The sequence below is a fragment of the Scomber japonicus genome, chromosome 17 (genome assembly GCF_027409825.1).
Source record: "Scomber japonicus isolate fScoJap1 chromosome 17, fScoJap1.pri, whole genome shotgun sequence".
In the NCBI taxonomy this organism is placed as follows: domain Eukaryota; kingdom Metazoa; phylum Chordata; class Actinopteri; order Scombriformes; family Scombridae; genus Scomber; species Scomber japonicus.
Window position 1 is genome coordinate 15016717 of NC_070594.1, and position 18905 is coordinate 15035621.

The window sequence follows — 18905 nt, forward strand, 5'->3', positions numbered from 1 at the left end:
TATAAGTCTCAGATACTTTTAAATGTATTTTTTCACACAATGACTGTGTGGATAGACTTTGGTCCCAACACTTAGGCTACATTGAAAGCAAATTTGAAAGGGATCTATGAACAGCCAGTAAGAACAGAAATAATTATTACAACGAGGAAAACCTGTTTCATGGTTCATTTGGGCACCTGACTGTTGTTTCAAAACACATTTGAAAAATTGAGCCCACCCTTTAATTTCCCTCCTTGCGGTTTTCATCTTCTACCACTAGGTGGTGCGCTCAACAGCAGCTCCTCGATCTCTCCTCATCGATTATGGCGTCGTACGGCCGCTAATTTTTATTTTTTACCTAGGATGGCGAAGTTATGGCCCACCTTACTCTGCCTCTGATTGGCTTGTTCTCTTGGCCTGGGTTGGCTGGGTTGGTTATGATTGGTTAGGATTAGAGTAATAGTATCAGTGTAAGCCAATCAGAAACATCGTAGAGCAGTTGATGCCTTCGCTGTCATAGGAAAAAAAGAACTCGTTCCGGCCGGCTCCAGCTCCTGCATCACTGGGCGGGACCGCTCTGTGTGTGTCTGGCTGCCAGTCTTTGGGCACTTCCGCCGGGCTCAGGTTTCCTTCGACTCGGCATTTAAATTGAGCTGCAGGGCATCAGCTGCAGCTACATACAGTGCCGTGCTGTGACAGCTAATAACCACCAGCACTCTTATTTCTGACTCGTAAGCAGCAGAAAAAAATAATTTACCTTGAAGAGGTTTTTGTTGGTTTTGTGTGTCGGAGAGCGGGAGCGGTTCAACAATAACGGTCTCTGCAGCTCGGTGCATCATTTTTGGGATTCCTCTGCTCGCTCCTGGACGACATTGAATAGAGGTATAAAACGTGATGAGCAGGGTAAATTAAGTTTTTTTTCCCCCCCGGTTTGTTGACTAAGCTAGACCGGTCAACAAAAGCAAACTCACTGAATGCAGTGTGTCTAATCCGGCACAGGAACATTAATATAGTGGCCTGGCATTTAAGGAGGACCGATGGACTCGATGTTGAGCATGCAATTGATGGGTCAGGTTTAAATTCTCATAGATAGACACGATTTAGATTTTTTTTTTGTTTGTTTTTATTTTAGGCTAACCTGGAGACAAAAGCCTCGAATAGCTTTCAACTGGGCTGAATAAAACGTGAGGCCAAACATCAATATCATCACCAAGAACAACAGTCACCACCCATTTAGCAGAGCAGGACAAACAACCTGACTTCCATCTCTGTGTTTGTGTCCTGGGACAGATGTGACAACAAACATCTCATTTTACATTATTTTAAAGACACTTAATCTTTTTAAGCAGATATTTTTCAGTGTTTTGTCCTGTCAATTTCATTTATTTAGATTTAAAGGTGAACCAAAAGTTTATTAATTGAACTAAATCTCATCTTCATCTGACCCTGTATCACCAATTAGACACATTAAGTGTGTTTGGATTTAAGTTTAATAACTTTTAGGAAACACAACTCTTAAAGCTGTAGTGCAGATTATAGCTGCTTTTAAATTGGAGCTGTTAAACTCTTATGTTCATATTTTCTGGCTCATCAACCAGCAGCATTTTTGATCACTTGAACCTATTGGAGGCCAAACAACTCTTAACAATCAGCCACCAGCAACCATGTTCAGCTGGCTTGGGACCGACGACAGGAGGAAGAAGGAGCCAGAAGTCTTTCAGACAGTCAGTGATGGACTGAAGAAACTCTACAAAACCAAACTCTTGCCTTTGGAGGAGTCCTACAAGTTCCACGAGTTTCACTCCCCGGCCTTGGAGGATGCTGACTTTGACAACAAGCCCATGGTCTTACTGGTGGGACAGTACTCTACTGGCAAGACAAGCTTCATACGGTGAGAAAACCAAACACACTGCCATGATGCATACATATTGTTGAAGAGCACTATATGAAAAGGGGGGTTCCCATACAAACACATGAAGCAGAGGCCTCTAGAAAGATAGAAAGGGAGAGGTTGACACACCCAAACTGACTTTTCCCTCTCTCAGCTTCAGTAGTGAAGCAGCTTTTCAAGCAATAGTGAAGAAGAAGAGTGCAATGGTCTTACAGTGAACTGCTTTTGAACATAATAGAATTGCCGCTAAAACTATAAAAAACAAAACATAAAAATAATATGAAAAAAGGAGAAAGAACAGTAAGATCAGCCGTCATACAGACAAATCAAAACACTCATAACCTAACTACAAGGAGCCACACCTGCACAAGCTTTATTACATCCATAAATAGTTTATATGACAGTCAACATAACACACATACATGCAAAGTTGATGCATGTGGAGGCAGCTCTACCAGGCACAGCAGTCCTCCCTGCAGAGGTGTGTGTACATACAGTATGCATGTATATTATTTTATATTATATTCTCTTATTAAATTCTCTTTACTTTGTACTAGGGCCATGAAATGTTTGTGTTTTCAATTAGGAAGCCAAATATGTCAATACAAGTCGTTGTTTTAGAGTTACATTTCAGAATTAAGCAAAAAGCTGTCTTTATGTTTATTTAAGTTATCAGTAATACCAAAACAGCCACTATGCTATATCTGCCAGATGTCTGTTAATGATAGTTTCTGAACATGCAATCAGTTAAGTAAGTTAGTAAGTTACAAGACAGGCGGAAAGTTCCAGACTGACAACAAAGTGGCAGAGCAGATGGACGCACAGATGGGGACAGAGTGGATGTAGGAGCCTAAAGTCTGACGTCAAGCAGTGCTGGCGAGACCTGAGGTGCAGGAGGTGTCAGGGATTACTCTTTACTGTTGTTTGATATCGGAGTTAAATCCTCTACACTGTCACACTCACTTAATCCTTAAACAGGCAACTTGCACCAGGAGATACATACATAAATTTTTTTATACTTTAATAGGGGCGAAGTATCCTTGTGGAGATACAACTCATAAAATCGGAAATATTTTTTAAATCATTTGTGGAAATGTTAACGTCATTTTCCACTCGTGCCTGTTTAGGGGTTAAAGTCCTTTGGTGCCATTTCAGCTGTAATAATATTTTTTTGTTGACTGCTTTATTACAGTTATTATATTATCATGTACATAATATATAAATGTATATGGGTTCTGTTTGATCAGAGATTGTGAGGTGGGGAATTTCTGGTATCGGTGTATATTCATGTGTATGTGACAGAGAGAGATATTCACAGCTGGGTGTTGGGACTCTTTTGAGCTGTAAGGCTGCTACTAATGGCTTGCGCTTCACACACACTTACACACACAAACACACACTCACAGAGCACTATATACACACACACAGACACACACACTTACAGAGCATTGTAGGTAATTAGCTGGTCAAGCCTTTGAAAGCCACAGAGAGGATGCTGTGCTGTTAGTGACTTCCTGCTATAAGACAGCACAGCGCAGACATCCCTTGTCTCTCTCTTCCTCTTCTCTACTCGCTCCCTGTCCTTCTCTCTTCCTCTTCACCAGTCTTTCAGTGATGACAACACAACACCCCCTTCCCCCACCGCACCCCCAAGTCAGCAGCTTGACCCTACATCACCGACATTGTTACAGTAAGATGCAGAATGTACAAAGTGCTGAGTAACCCTCGGTCAGAGCTGCTGCAGTCACAGCGGCTCTTTCATTTCAATCACAGGATCTACTTCTGTCAGTGGGTCAGGTGCAGATGAGCTCAGATATGATGACAAACAAAGAATGATTTGTCCATTTTTTTAAACAGGGAAAGTCACAATAATGATGTTTATTAAAATCATATTTAGCTTGATGTGAATTTTAAAAGGAATAAAATGTAAAATGATGAGTGAGGCAACTGAAAGAAAGAAAAAAAACGATGGAGAGAGGATATGCTGATGAGTCTCTGCACCTTATCAGTCATTCAGAGGTCAGTAATCTAAGCTTGTCTTCGTTTTTGGGCTGAATTATTGATTTTCCTCATAGTTCCACATTTACTTTTTTGCTGTCAAAGAGCAAATCATCCTCAGAGTAGGTTTTTCCGTCAAGGTGAATTAGACACATTTTGGTAATGTCATAAGAGCAAAATCTTCTACTTTCATTACTCAGTGGTAGATTTTTAGGATGTTTTTATTGCTCTAAACTTTAAGCTGTAACTTTGAGGTTCAGTCACTTTTTGTGTCAGGAAATAAACAGATTGAACTGCACAGAAAGTGATACATGACAAATGACACAGCATGCACTGAACAACCTCCATACAGACAAACAGGCAGGAGGACTCACACTACACAGACACGTGTGCAGAGAGATGGCTCCACCAGGCACTGCTAGCTCCTCTGAGAAGGTGTGTCTGTGTGTGTGTCTGTGTGTATCTGTGTGTCTGTGTGTGTGTTTGGTGAAGATGTATAAGAGGGAACCATCCTTACATCTGTTAGCAGTTAAAATGCATACACATCCCACACTCACATTTACAATTTATCACCCTTTTTAGCTGTAAATCTCTCATCTAAATCTCTGTTCATGACCTGAGTTCACATTGTTGAGACTGTGAAACTGAACACAAGCTCACAAATTTTCATTCGCAACATGTGATGTCACTGAATTAATTGTTGAGGACTTAACCTTTCACACCTTAAACACATGAGTTGTAACTCAGCTGTGCTGCAATAGCAACAGTGGCAGCTGAGGTTAAACAGTTTTCTTTAGTTTTACATTGAACAAAATACTCCCTGAAAAATCTGCTTGGTAAAAAACATACATCCATATAATCCAATGTTTGAATGCCTGTCTTTAACCTTTTTGACCTCAGTCAGCTGTTTCTTATCATCATTGAGCAAGCAAACCGCCGACAAGGTAGTATATTTAACCATTCACCTTGTCAGATTAGGTGGAGCTCAACCAAATTCCTGCACAGATATGTCTTCTTAGTTCAGTCTGCACATTTTCTATGTAGTCAGAATTTAACTCCCAGTTTGAGCCTTATTTAGTCAAAATTAATTTTAGCCAGGATGATGGCATTGCTTTGGGCAGCGTTGGTATGTTTGATGGTCGGTCTGGCAGTCAGTTGGTCCCAGACTTTAATATCTCAACAAATATTGGATTGCCATGTTTTGTAAACATTCATGTTCCCAAGAGGATGAATCTGAATGACTTTGTGATGCAGTGACTTTTCCTGTAGCGCCACCACGAAGTCGAAATTTAAGGTTTATGGTGGCAAAATGTCTCAACAGCTGGATGAACCTCCATTAAACTTGATTACACATTCCCTTCATGATGACTTGGACTTTTAAATCACTTTGGTGGTGCTTTAATTTTCCCCTTGTGCCTTCATTAGGTTTATTTATTACTTAGATTTTTTTTAACCATATACCTGCTAAACTCATGTTATCCCCATCAGCTGCAGCTATATATGCTAATTAACAAAAGTTAGCATAGCACACTCTAAACTAAAATGGTGAACATTGCAAACATTATACCTGCCAAACATCAGCATGTTAGCATTCTCACTGTGAGCATTCTGACGTTAGCACCACCGTGCACAGCCTCACAGACAGTGAGTCATCATCTTGTAATAACAATAAATTGGGTCCAGATTGCCGAATAATATTGATTTAAGCTTTCGGATTTATCATTACTTTGTAACAAGAGAGTCTGAGAGTGTAGCTCTGTCATCATTGTTCCTGAGAGCAGCCACTGTGCTCTCTGTGATTTGATCTTTTCTCCAACTAACAAATACAATATTGTCATTTAACTCTACATCTGGAAAATGACTGTTATCTTGTTCTTACCTGACCACAAAACTCTACTTCAAAAATATTATTAGCTCCATGTGATCAGCAACTTTAGATTAAATAATAGCTGTTGATTTTTGAGTAGGTGCATCCAGCACATGTGATACAAAACTCTCTTAATCTTTGTTCCAGTAGCATCTAATTCAAAGCAGACCTGGCATTTCTTGCATTGCGTCTTACCATCCAGACTAATTTCCTGTCTGAATAATCACTTTAAAAAGGAAGGCAGCATCTGTCTTAATGTCTACAGATAAATATAGGGATTCAGTCAAATTATAAAACTGATCTAAGGCCCTTAAGCAACATGCTAGCAACAAGTTGTTGACACTGAGGATTACTTCTTGTCACAGTCACCCTTAAATGGAGATGTCATACACAATATCTGTCATTATAGCCTCATGCATTTGCAATAACATCCCTTTCCTCCCTGGCAAATACTTATAAAAGTTGATGCCTCTACACTATTCAGTTCAATGACTCAGATAGCATCATCTTTAGGGATTACTCTGACATACCAAAAAGGCCCTTTATGTATGGTTCATTTATTCTTACATGCTGTATAATTTATCAAAGACATCTAATCTCTTGTTTTGCTATATCTCCTACAGCTACCTGTTGGAGCAGGATTTTCCCGGAATGAGGATTGGCCCCGAACCCACCACAGATTCCTTCATCGCGGTGATGCACGGTGACACAGAGGGAGTCATCCCCGGCAATGCCTTAGTGGTCGACCCCAAGAAGCCTTTCAGAAAGCTGAACGCATTTGGAAACGCATTCCTCAACAGGTAAACGCTCACACATACACACACACACTTATACGTGTTCAAAAAGCTAGCTGAAATGCTTTGATGGCAGATTCTGTCAAATATCCTCACAGGTGCGCTTCCTGAACAGAGTTAATGTTATATACTTAAGTGAAGTATGTAAACATGGAGGGGAAAGACTGACAGAGAGCGAGAGTACAAGTGAGAATCCACACTGCAGCTCTACATTCCTGTGTGATTGAATTTCCCTCTGCTCACTGGTCAGGCTTTCCTCTGTTAATGGCTCTCTCTGTGTGTGTGTGTGTGTGTGTGTGTGTGTGTGTGGCTGTGTGGCTGTGTGTGTGTGTGTGTGTGTGTGTGTGTGTGTGTGAGAGAGAGAGGGGGAGAGAGAGAGAGAGAGAGAGAGAGACGGTCATCTTTGCAGAGTCATCCTTCTGGAAAAGGAAAACTGCCAAAATCTCTTTTATTTGCTCTTGCGGTAGTGTCCTCACTGTGAGGGCCCACCACTGCTGAAAGGAGACAAAAGAAACAGTGATTGTCAGTGGGGATTAGAGGGGTTCACTTTGAGGATGACCGCTGTTCATATTTATACAGCTGGAAGAAGAGAGCGAGGGATAGAAGAGAAGGAGGAGAGAGGGGAAAGGAAATGTCTCGTGTTGAATAATGTTTGTTATTTGAACATTTTACACTTCTGTCCTGACTCTCCTCTCCTCTCCTCTCCTCTCCTTTCCTCTCCTCTCCTCTCCTCTCCTCTCCTCTCCTCTACTCTCCTCTCCTCTCCTCCTTTTGTGTGTCTGCAGGTTTGTGTGTGCCCAACTGCCTAATCCAGTGCTGGAAAGCATCAGTGTGATTGACACACCAGGGATTCTGTCAGGAGAGAAACAGAGAATCAGTCGAGGTAAAACACACTCTCATCTCACACTTTCATCTTCCTTGTTTATGTTAGTGTGTGTGTGTGTGTGTGTGTGTGTGTGTGTGTGTGTGTGTGTGTGTGTGTGTGTGTGTGTGTGTGTGTGTGTGTGTGTGTGTGTGTGTGTGTGTGTGTGTGTGTGTGTGTGTGTGTGTGTGTGTGTGTGTATGTGTGTTCGTTCACTGGACCCATTCAGCTGCGGACCCCGTGTCCCACTAAAGTCTGAACTACAATGTCAGCATTTCTCTGTGTGTGTTTATTTTAGCTTTTAGCTATCAGGAGGATTATGCTTCATTCATTTCAAAGAAGGGGAAGCGGCAACAAAAAGATGAGCTTTCAATGAGCTGTCACACACGCACACACACACACACACACACACACACACACACACACATATTCAAATACAAATACAAAAGACTGCCCACAGTTCAAATGTAACTCTACATGGTTCTGTATTTTTGTATTTAATTATTTAAAACATGAAAAACACAATGTGTATTTGCCTTTTCATGCCCTGAAATCTTCACACAATTTTAACAAACAGCTGCAGTTTTAAGAGGACTAATAGTCACATACATTACCAGTCAAAAGTTTGGACACACTTTCTCATTAAAGTGGATGTGAAAGTCCAAATTTTTGACTGGAACTGTATGTTGTTGAAAGTTGCAACAACTGTATTCAGACTCTAAAAATTCAAAACTAGAAAATGCTACCATAGTACCATTTTTTTTTTAAAAAGAAAAAAAAGCTATCTTGGTCACACTTCAGATAGCTGTAGGGGCTCTACTGTAAAAACAAATTCCTCGTCACGTTGTTGGTTGCAGCTCTGCTGTATGTTTTGGACAACATTTTGGTGGAAACATCCCTGTATCACTGGATATCCTGTATGCAAGATTTATCATGTTAAAAAGTTCAGGTAACTAAAGAAACCTTGTCGTTGTTTTGATCATTTTGGAAAAAACTACTTAAGTAAAATTGTGGTTGCAGAAATATGTCCCTGTTGGCTTAAGAGTGAAATGCCTTTATTAGCTGCTTATAGCAGTATATAAATATATAAATTCTGATAATCTGATAATCACACTGAATTGCTTTATAATCTATTTGAATCATTAAATGCAGCGATTCAGAGATCTGAAGCCAGACTAATAAATTCTCCCATTATGAGATGGGAAAACATATGGAGCTCCATAAGGAATAATTCAATTGTTAGGGCTGTTTAATTTGATAATGACACTATTTCACTGATCTCATCACATTTATTCATATAAAACACATTCATCATTCATCTAATACAGAAAGAAATTGTCAGATAGAGCTTTATGATTTTTAATTAAACTTTTAAAATGAGTGAACCTGCAGCGTATACAGTATCCCAGAGCAGAGAGTTTAGTGTAAACTGCAAACAGGACTTCTTTCCACAGCTTTCTTCTTACAGGCTGACATTTGTCTGATGGCTGGCATTCCCAAAGCTAAACGGTGGCATTGCCATACCAACGGCTGACATAAACAAAAGTGCTGGGATAATTAAAGAGGAAGGATAATTTACTCTTTCCCACATTCACCCACTCCTTCTTAGACTGCCCATCTTTGACTTTCTTTCAGTTTGTGTTTCTTCTGCTTTTCTCTCTATCTGACTTCTATGTTCTATTTGTTCTCTATTAGAACCACAGATGTTAATTTTTTAGAAGTTACTCATGCTGAGTAAGGCCCACTGTGATTTCTCTGTTGACTGAATTATAGTAATCACTGAATGCACAAATCACAGTATCATTAAAGAGAGGTGCTGGATGTGGATACATTCCTGTGATGGTAGTTGAATCAATGTGTATTAATGTTACTATCAATAGATGAGGGGTTGATCCTGGTCCAGTAAAAATATTTTTGCATTTGGATCTGATTTTGTGTCAGTTCAGGTATAAAGTGTGATGAAGCACATGCACAATTCATAAGTGATAAAGAGCAGTTTTTAACTATATTAACACTATTAATTGTTCATAATGAGGTTTTTACATTTCATTTCTCTCCCTACTCAAGGCAGCATTTCCTCTGTTGTTCCAAATAAAAGTTGTGCAAGGACACTATCTTGAAATCCATGGTGTTTAAATGATAAAATATGTAAACAAATGTCCAAAGGCTACAATAGGCGAGTCTTGGTCACTGGGTTCAAATACATTACTTCATAGCAGGGATGGGTCTGGATTTTGGAAAAAATGTTTGTCATGAGAATTTTGTTGTGTACAGCTTGTTGAGAAACAACAGAGAATAGACGCTGTTGGCACCAGCAGAATTTCAGATTTTGTTTACATTTGGAAGTTGTTTAATTGAAACAGACCCATCGGCTAAACCTCTGCTTTCTATTTGTTTGGCCAAAGTGTCCCACGAACGTGCTGTCGAAGCAATAAACAGCACAGTGAGGTGTGACCCTGCCAGTGTCTGTTGGATATTTAAAAAAATATACTTAATCTCTACTGAGTCAGCACAGCTGTGTTTTCTCTAGACAGAGTGAAGTTTTTGTTTGTTTGTGTGTGTACTCATTTTATTTTCACCCATTTTCATCCACGTGTTTATTGCATGTCATGTACATGTTTTCATGCGTTATTTGTATGTATGATATTTGTATGTTGTGTCCCATCCTTGAAACTACCATTCATTTCTTTTATTTCTGTATTGTTACATCCATGTCTTTGTATTTATGTGTGTGTGTGTGTTTGTGTGTGTGTGTCCAGATGAGGAGTATTCAGGCTATAGCTGCCTACATAGATGTCTTTATGGAGGTACTGTAATCAGAAACGTGGGCATCAACCAGCTGCAAAACAGCTAAATAAAGGGATATCTTGACTTTGATGAATTTGTGGACTGTTACACGTTCTTCACCAGACTCTGGTCACATGGATTGGGCAAAAATACATATTAGCTTACCTTTTATGAGGATATTTTAGTCAGATATATCACATTATGTTGTTGAGGAAACTGGTTGACACTAAACCAACCTCATTCTGGATTTGAGTGTTACTTTAAAGAGAATGTCTTTGTTTAATAATGTAGTATGCTTTTTTGCTCCATTAGCAAGAAGGCCTAATGTCCTTGTCCTTCTTCCACCATTATTAGAGGGATTTCCCCTTGTTCAGCACTGTTGAATAGTATACTCATGCTCCACTTTCGCCCTTCACCTTTCTTTTTCTGCCATCACACCAAAATGTTCATTTTACACATGGAAAAAAAACTGAAATTGTTCAGTATTATGAAAATTGCAGTCTTGTTTTTCCACCCACACCATGTGCAAAGTGTGTGAAGACCGAATCCACTAAATTCAATTTTCTAATCAGATTCAAAATATCAAGGTATCTGTCTGACTTAACCCTCTGTTGCTTTGTCTCCTCTTAGCTGTGATCATACAGCACTGAAAGGCCACTAAAACCATGTTTTATTGTTTTACATACTTGTCACTTGTCACTGCTGCTGAACTTTTGTTCCATTCAGTAAAGGGTTATTCAAATTCAACCACTAATTTCCTCCAAAACATCATTGCCATTTTGTCATAATTCATTATAATAGGCAAAGGAGCCTTGAATTCTGATATCAACTTTGCTCAAATATCAGAAATGTCATAACATTAACATGTACGCATAGCCAATCTTCATACACCCTTAGTGCATCCAGGAGATTCATAACTCTTTTTCTACTGCCACGAGCAGCAGTGCAGCTACAGTGGCAAAATCAGCAGTTTTTGCAAGTATATAAAAAGGGTGATTTTCGTAACAGCTGTGTCTGACACTCTTGAGGAGAGACTGGATTAGATTTGTGTAATATAAATACTCTGATTTCTTATAAATCAGGATTTGTGTGTTTTAGCTCATTGTTTTTTAATATAATGGGAGAAAATCTTTCATGTTCATAGCTGCAATCTGTCACTGAATTAACATTAAACTACTACAGTACCTACTACCAACTGACAGCAAATGCCTACTAGTTGCCATCTCATAACATTTAGACGTTAACGTTTATTCTGCATCCTTCAATGTCGGTCGGACATGTAAGCACACTAATCCCTCCTTGTGTCCTTTTGTTCTTTGTTCTCCTCTCATATTCTGTGGAATTTCTGCAGGTGAGAGTGAGTTTTGTCCTTGTGAGGGACAGAAAGTCAAAGCAGTCACTGATGTACTTCTGCTGACAGACTCGGTCATTAATCCATTCATTCGAGCATTCATTAATTAATTCACTCATACATAAATCCATGCCTGTCTTCATTCATTCACAGGGTCATGATGACATTGCTCTTGTATCACATTTTTTTACTATCCAAATGTTTATAGTTTGTGGTTTTCACTCCACATTTTTAAGCTACTTAGTTTGGACCATACTGTAGCAGGACCGCCTCCATCTGTAAACAGACATTCTTTTCTCTCACATGTTGTAATATGGGCGTCCTTCAGATTGCCTCTTCTCTGGTCCAAAGCTATTGTAATGGTTTATTATGCCAAATATTGCAACATCACAGTTGAGGTTCATCATTCTTGGAATATGGATAGCATTGATCATCAGCATAAAAACACACTCAACTGAGCTGTATTTCAACAGGAACATGAACTGTCTGAACCTTTGATTCAAATGCCTTTAATCAAATGCTGCTCCTTAATGCTATTTTGACACCAGTATGGGATGGGAACAAAGAAATGAGAGATAAATTGATACAGTCATCTTTGTGTTTTTATCTCAACCCTCCCATCATCTCATCTGAAATCTTTATTCTACCATTTATTCCCCCAATTTCTTCCTCCGTCTCCTCCTCCTCCTCACAGGCTATGACTTTGCAGCTGTCTTGGAGTGGTTTGCAGAGCGAGTGGACAGGATCATTTTACTGTTTGACGCCCACAAGCTGGACATCTCCGATGAGTTTTCAGAGGTGATAAAGGCCCTAAAGAACCATGAAGACAAGATCAGGTATTGCCAGATCTAGAGACATTTTAATAGCCAAAGCAAACATGGAATTGTAACAAAAAGCATCATCAACCGTGTTCTGTTCTCAGGGTTGTGCTGAACAAGGCTGACCAGATAGAGACGCAGCAGTTGATGAGAGTGTATGGTGCCCTGATGTGGTCACTGGGGAAAATAGTCAACACCCCCGAGGTATGTCATATGGATGGAAAGACTCCTATGTTAAGGACTTGTGAGCAACTCAGGAATGTTGTATAGTAACTGAGTTGGTAATATGAGGGTTTAGAATACTGTGCATTAGCAAAATAACATTATATCAGTTAATTGTAGGTTTAATTACATTAAATGATGGACTGTGGCTGACATGAGGTGTCTATATTTGATTGGTTTTGATTTAGCGATTGATGTGGACATTATTTACAAGTTGGAAACTTGTAATTACAGTAACTATGACATAAACATGGCATAAGACCTTAGGTCCTTAGCTTCTTAGCTAGACTGTCCAATGTAGCATCAGACAGCAGTTTTTTATCTTGAGGACAGCAATTTGCCAAAATGTTGATCGTCATTAGTTGAAATAAGTGCATTCATGTTTTGAGTGTGCTGCTGTTGCTTTTATTTTATGCCTGCCTGCGAGCCAGCACATCAATAGAATATGTGTGAGTTTTCCCTCGAGATTTTATTGGTTACTTTCCAATAACCTGATTAGTTTAGTGGCTGCCTCAAAAGGTAAAAAATAAAAGTTTCTATTGCTTTTCTATTGTTCTATTGTTTTGGTCTGACCAGCTGCTAATTTCATCTCCGTCTCCTTACTGGCAGGTGATCCGTGTCTACATCGGTTCATTTTGGTCCCACCCTCTGTTGATTCCAGACAACAGGAAGCTGTTTGAAGCAGAGGAACAGGATTTATTTAAGGACATTCAGTCATTACCGAGGAATGCAGCCCTGAGAAAACTCAATGATCTGATCAAGAGAGCCAGACTAGCCAAGGTAAGGTCCACAGGAAATAAAAATACCCATCCACCAAGCGATGGAATGGCACAGCTTTAATGAAATATAGTAACTTGTTGTCTGTGAAGTAATTAATGATGGATATAATAAGCACTGTTGCATATCTGTAACTTACATTTCTTTGTTCTACAGTAAGATCATTTGGCCAAACATGAATGAATTTACAATTTTTTTGTAAATTCACCTTAAATTGGCATTCATTCACAATTATTTTCTTAACTGAAGGTTGTAGAAAAGCTACCTGTATTAAACACATATGTTTGCATTTAATATGGTTGAATTGAACCCAAGCGTTATTGTTTTAGAGATTAAAAAATGAGTCATTCATTTTTTTATTTTTAGACATTTATAAATAGCTAAATTAATGGGACTCCTGCTGCTGTTTGACAGTAAGTTGTGGTTTTCCTATTTATTCTCTCCCATCACGGATTCACTCTTCCCGCCATACAGCTGTTAACCTTGACAGAAAAAGCATGTCAATGTCACAGAACCAATAGAACCAGACAAATGTGGTTGTTCTCCTCTGAGTGAATTATTTCCTGTTTCCTCTACAGACAGGAGGTCAGGTATGAACAGCAGTCTGCATGCTGCCTGTTGTAGCTGGAGTAAATACACAGAGGATGTACATGTGCACACACTCAAACATCCACACAGATTTGACAAACTGATAGTTGAGTGCAGTTTTCCTGTTTGACAGGTGATAGGGTGTGTGCGTCTTTTTTGATGAGCTTCAAGGACATGAGTTGGATGCAGTGAAACACACACACATGTCACACACACACACACACACACACACGCACACACACATATATCAAGTCATGGACACTTTCTGGGACATTACATAGACTTTTATTTCATGGAGACTCACCCTAACCTTAACCAGTGACCCAAAAATCTGTTTTCTTCTCTATTGAGGACACAGCTTTTGTCCTAAATTGGACAAGTCGTCCCCAATTAACCATGACAGACTAAACAAACACACACAGATTACCACAGCAACATAACAAATATGAGTTTTCCCATCACTTTTTCAATGTTTTGTTTGAGTTTTATATTAAAAACAAATGTCAAAAAGCTAGTCTGAGAGATTTACTGTATAATAAATCTGGTTAAAGCAGGATTAAGAGTCCCCAGAGGCCATGTTGCAACTTGAACTGAGGCTGACCGTAGTTCCCCATTGAAGTAAATTTTCTGTTGACTAGCATCTTGCAATCTCCTAATGCAGGTCCATGCCTACATCATCAGCTCACTGAAGAAAGAGATGCCTTCTATGTTTGGAAAGGATAACAAGAAGAAAGAGCTGATCAGCAGCCTGGGAGATATCTACAAGCGCATTGAAAGAGAACATCAGATATCACCTGGAGATTTTCCAAATCTGAAGAAGATGCAGGTAAGGACAGAAGAGCAAAGAGATTACTGATAGAGGTTTGGATAGATAAGACCTAAACTTGTGGTTGTTTTGTTTTTGCTGTACTCTCCTAGGACCAACTCCAAGGTCAGGATCTCACTAAGTTCCAGCCTATTAAGCTCAAACTCCTGGAGGCAGTGGACGACATGCTAGCCAATGACATCGCTGGCTTGATGGTCCTGGTCCGCCAAGAGGAAACGCAGCGCCCCAACGCAGTTGTCAAGGGTGGTGCCTTTGATGGCACCTTGAATGGCCCATTTGGTCACGGCTATGGCGAAGGAGCCGGCGAAGGCATCGACGAAGCAGAGTGGGTTGTCTCACGTGACAAACCTGCTTACGATGAGATTTTCTACACATTGTCTCCTGTCAACGGGAAGGTGACGGGAGCAAATGCAAAGAAGGAGATGGTGAAGTCAAAACTGCCCAATACAGTGCTGGGAAAGATCTGGAAGCTGGCAGATATCGATAAGGACGGGATGCTTGACGATGAGGAGTTTGCATTGGCCAATCACCTCATCAAAGTGAAACTGGAGGGACATGAACTGCCTTCAGATCTGCCAGCACATCTGGTGCCTCCTTCCAAGAGGAAAATACCTGAGTAAATGTAAGCTTGCCCCATTCCCCGCCCACAAACATGTAAGTACACCCCACCTCCCTCCAGAGGAAAATTTTAAAATAGGAAACTACTTGTAGCATTATACTGAAAAAGTCCAAATATGAGCAGGATATATTTGAACATAAAATACCCTCTTCCCAACCCTCACGCTCTCTGTTATCCAGCATCTGCAGTTTTTCATTACCTTCAGGAGGCAAATATTACTATGGGATACTCAGTTACATTCAAATGTTAATTAGATTGATGAATGCTAAGCAACTGTTAGCATATTAGCTTCAAACTTTTGTGTGATTTAGAAATGCTACATTTCTAAAGTGCTGAATTATCTTTTTACCAGGGTAGAAAAAGTGGATCAGGGCAGTTGCACGAATCAAGTCTTAGCCCAGTGTGTGCTTTGTGTTTAAATTTGAGACATATGGATTTGTTAGGTAGGATGGGTATTGGAGATGATAGGACAGCTGATATGATAATTAGTAAAGATAAGCAAATTTAAGAAGGCTAAAGATAGAAACACCTATATAGAGCAAAAATATGAGTTGATCTAAACTACTGGAAGAAAATGGGAGAGATGAGACAATGTGAAAACAAAAAGAAGAAAGCAGACAGATCATTTTGGGAGAAGAAGCACCAGGATATAAATATGCAAATAAACAGTTTATCCACATTAAAATGTATGTGTAGTAATCAATAAACTCATTTTAACTAGTTTTCCTCGTGAGAGCCGGAACATTTCACAGCTCTTGTAGTCCAAGGTCCTGAATTGTTTCAGTCTCCTGGCACGGCCGAGTGTTGTGGCTTTTGTTTCATGGCAGCATATTAAACAACTACAAAGACTTCCTGGCTGGTGGTTTGAGAATACACAGAAATACAAATGTGTAGAAACACAGACACACACACACACACACACACACACACGCATACACAGAGCACCAAACAGATTGAATGGTGCACTAGAAGCAAATAGAAGAGCTCTAGAAGTATAACACCTTTAAATGACCATAGAAAGAAGATAGCCTGAATCAATTATCATCTTTTAAAAACAATTGTGTAACATGATTTTCTGATGTTAATGTTTGTGTGTGGGTTGGAGTTCATGACATCACCTTCATTTACTGTAGCACCTGGATGGACAACAAGAGAAGAAGATGTCTCTCCAGTGTGAAACTAGCAGGGGAAGAAATGGGTTTTATTATTTTTTTAAAACATTTTCTGAATTTCATTAACACGTTTGAAAAATACTGTGACTATAATAAGAATCTATATTAAGGGTATTGTTTATTGTATAGGATGTTGAATGTTCAGATGTTCATTGTTCTGTGTGGGCACATCTTGACTATTGTATGTATGTATGTTTGTATGTATGCATATGACCACATGCATCAGTGTTATTATTATTTGTAACGTAAATGTATTAAGTCTTACACATTACACAGGCTACTGAGCTGGGAGTTTTCCTGAGGGTTATTAATTGAAAAATTGATTAATTGATTAATATTTCTCACCTTTTGGAGGTAATCTAAACTAACCTGTCAGTTCAGAGAGTGATCACACAGCTGGTTTTTGTGATGGTAGTGAACACTAAGCCGCACATTTATTCCGAACTTTTTTTGGTTTGTATTTGAAGGAAATTTGGCTTTCCGTTTCATGTATTTAAATTGTATACATGTAATAAATGTGTTGTTCTGATATAGCGACCTGCCAGTATGTACTGCTGTTGTAAGATAAAACTCTAAACTCACCAAATTTGGATTTCAATATGATAAGAAATGTTGAGTATGTATGTTATGAATGAGACAGTATTTACACAATCTGAGCTACATGAATTAACTTAAGTGAAATATTTGCAGTTTATGGCCCTTTCATGTCCCTCCCTGTGCGTCTCTGTGCTGTTACTGTGAATCTAATGTACATAAGAAGACTGCTTGCATTCCTCAAGCACAGATTGAGAAATCATCCACGTGATCTGGAGCGCTGAAAGCATCGACTAGCTCATATTTCATAGACGAGCCAAATCAGATCAACACAGTAAAATGTAAAAAAAAAAAAAAAAAAAGATGCTTTTTCAAGCTGCTGCTTCTCTGCAAAACCAAGTCCTCCAAAAGTTGTTTTCATACCCTGATGGATGGCAACATGGAACCCTGTCTACTGCTAAACACAGTACACTTAAGTGGAAACACTGGTTACATATTTTGATTGTTTAAAGATGGTTATGCTTTGCTGAATCTGTATTTCAGAGCTTTTCTGTCAACATAAACAGCAGTCCAAAAGTATAATAAAGTTGAATTTACTCCACTTACTGACTTGTTTGTTTTTTGTTAGGAGTAATCTCCGTCTTTGGTTGAGATACTGTCCCAGATTTGTCTAGATGTAGAAAAAAAAAATCTGATATAGATACTCTTTATACAGTATGTAGAATGTAGGCTTTTAATCTGATAAGATGATATCTTCTTTGGCAAAACTACTAACTCAATAATGAAGGAAAGATTTAAAAATGTAATTATATAATAAATCATTTCATTCCAGTAAACTCACTGTGGAAGCCTAAATAGTTTTTTTGAAATAATAAAAAAAAAAAAAAAACTTTATTGTAATGTAACTCCTAACTAGGTCTGTCACGATATCAGATATTCACCATGGCCAAAAGAATTCACAACCACAATATTATTATGATATCTATAGAAAGTTTATAGAGAAAAAAAAGCCATCAGTCAAATTAATCTTTAACTTGGTTTATTGTGTATTTTATATCTTTTCTGACAAATGAATTACACTCAAAATATGAGTGTAGGGAGGTGGAGAATGAGTCTATAACCATAACTGTCTCACTGATGTGTGGGGTGTTATAGGAGAAAGCAAGACTGGAAAGAATGATGAAAGAGGTGCTGGATTCTTTCACTGATAAAATAGATATTGAATTTCATGGTTACTGTCAGTACCAATACATCTCAACACACCTACTCCCAATATATGTAAAGAATGGAAAGCAGAAAAGCATTGGGTTGTGTTTTAATGAGATAAAGAGATTCTTTAGCTACAACCAATGAGGAAGTATGATCAGGAAAAATGAATTCCTGCATGTTATTTCTCACGATGTTCATCCTTATCTTGTGCTCAGTTCAGGGAGCTCTATAACCTTTAACAACAGTATGTGAATGTGTAAGTGCAATTTCCACATTGCTATTGAGAGAGATGCACTTCTCCAGCAGCAATGACCATGATGTGACAGGAGCTACAAATGACAGGAAACATGTATGAGATATTAGCTTGGGACCATGGACATTACTGTATTATCTAGGGACTTTATATGTATATTTATATGTATGTGTGTGTGTGTGTGTGTGTGTGTGTGTGTGTGTGTGTGTGCGTGTGTGTGTGTGTGTGTGTGTGGCAGGAAGTCAAAGCATCCCCTCGGACCTTCAGACGATGACTCAAAGACCCCTTAAACATACACACAAAGCACATGCAAGGAAGATGCAGCACTCTCTCCTCTCACACAGGAAGTTCTGTTCTT

At 39.0% G+C, this 18905-nt stretch overlaps 1 protein-coding gene across 4 annotated transcripts; it reads left to right on the forward strand.

Annotated features, from left to right (window-relative positions):
* The first annotated feature begins 600 nt into the window (after positions 1–600).
* On the forward strand, positions 601–17680 carry ehd3 (EH-domain containing 3). Of its 4 annotated transcripts, none has more exons than XM_053337505.1 (9): positions 601–1870; positions 6359–6535; positions 7315–7412; positions 12224–12365; positions 12452–12551; positions 13179–13349; positions 14596–14760; positions 14853–15414; positions 16513–17680. In XM_053337505.1, exons 1-8 carry the CDS (start codon positions 1644–1646, stop codon positions 15378–15380), a joined length of 1608 nt encoding a protein of 535 aa, XP_053193480.1. In that variant the 5' UTR covers positions 601–1643; the 3' UTR covers positions 15381–15414; positions 16513–17680. The 4 variants fall into 4 exon arrangements, with proteins under 4 accessions (XP_053193480.1, XP_053193478.1, XP_053193479.1 ...); XM_053337503.1 differs by having other exon boundaries at positions 602–882; positions 1112–1870; positions 14853–17680; XM_053337504.1 differs by having other exon boundaries at positions 602–861; positions 1112–1870; positions 14853–17680.
* The last annotated feature ends 1225 nt before the right edge of the window (positions 17681–18905 follow it).

Excerpts from the sequence above, each read along its gene's own strand:
- ehd3 (XM_053337505.1), top strand. The coding sequence starts at position 1,644 with ATGTTCAGCTGGCTTGGGACCGACGACAGGAGGAAGAAGGAGCCAGAA. Across the intron at positions 6,536-7,314 it reads GGAAACGCATTCCTCAACAG|GTTTGTGTGTGCCCAACTGC; the intron begins GTAAACGCTCAC and ends GTGTGTCTGCAG. Across the intron at positions 7,413-12,223 it reads GAAACAGAGAATCAGTCGAG|GCTATGACTTTGCAGCTGTC; the intron begins GTAAAACACACT and ends TCCTCCTCACAG.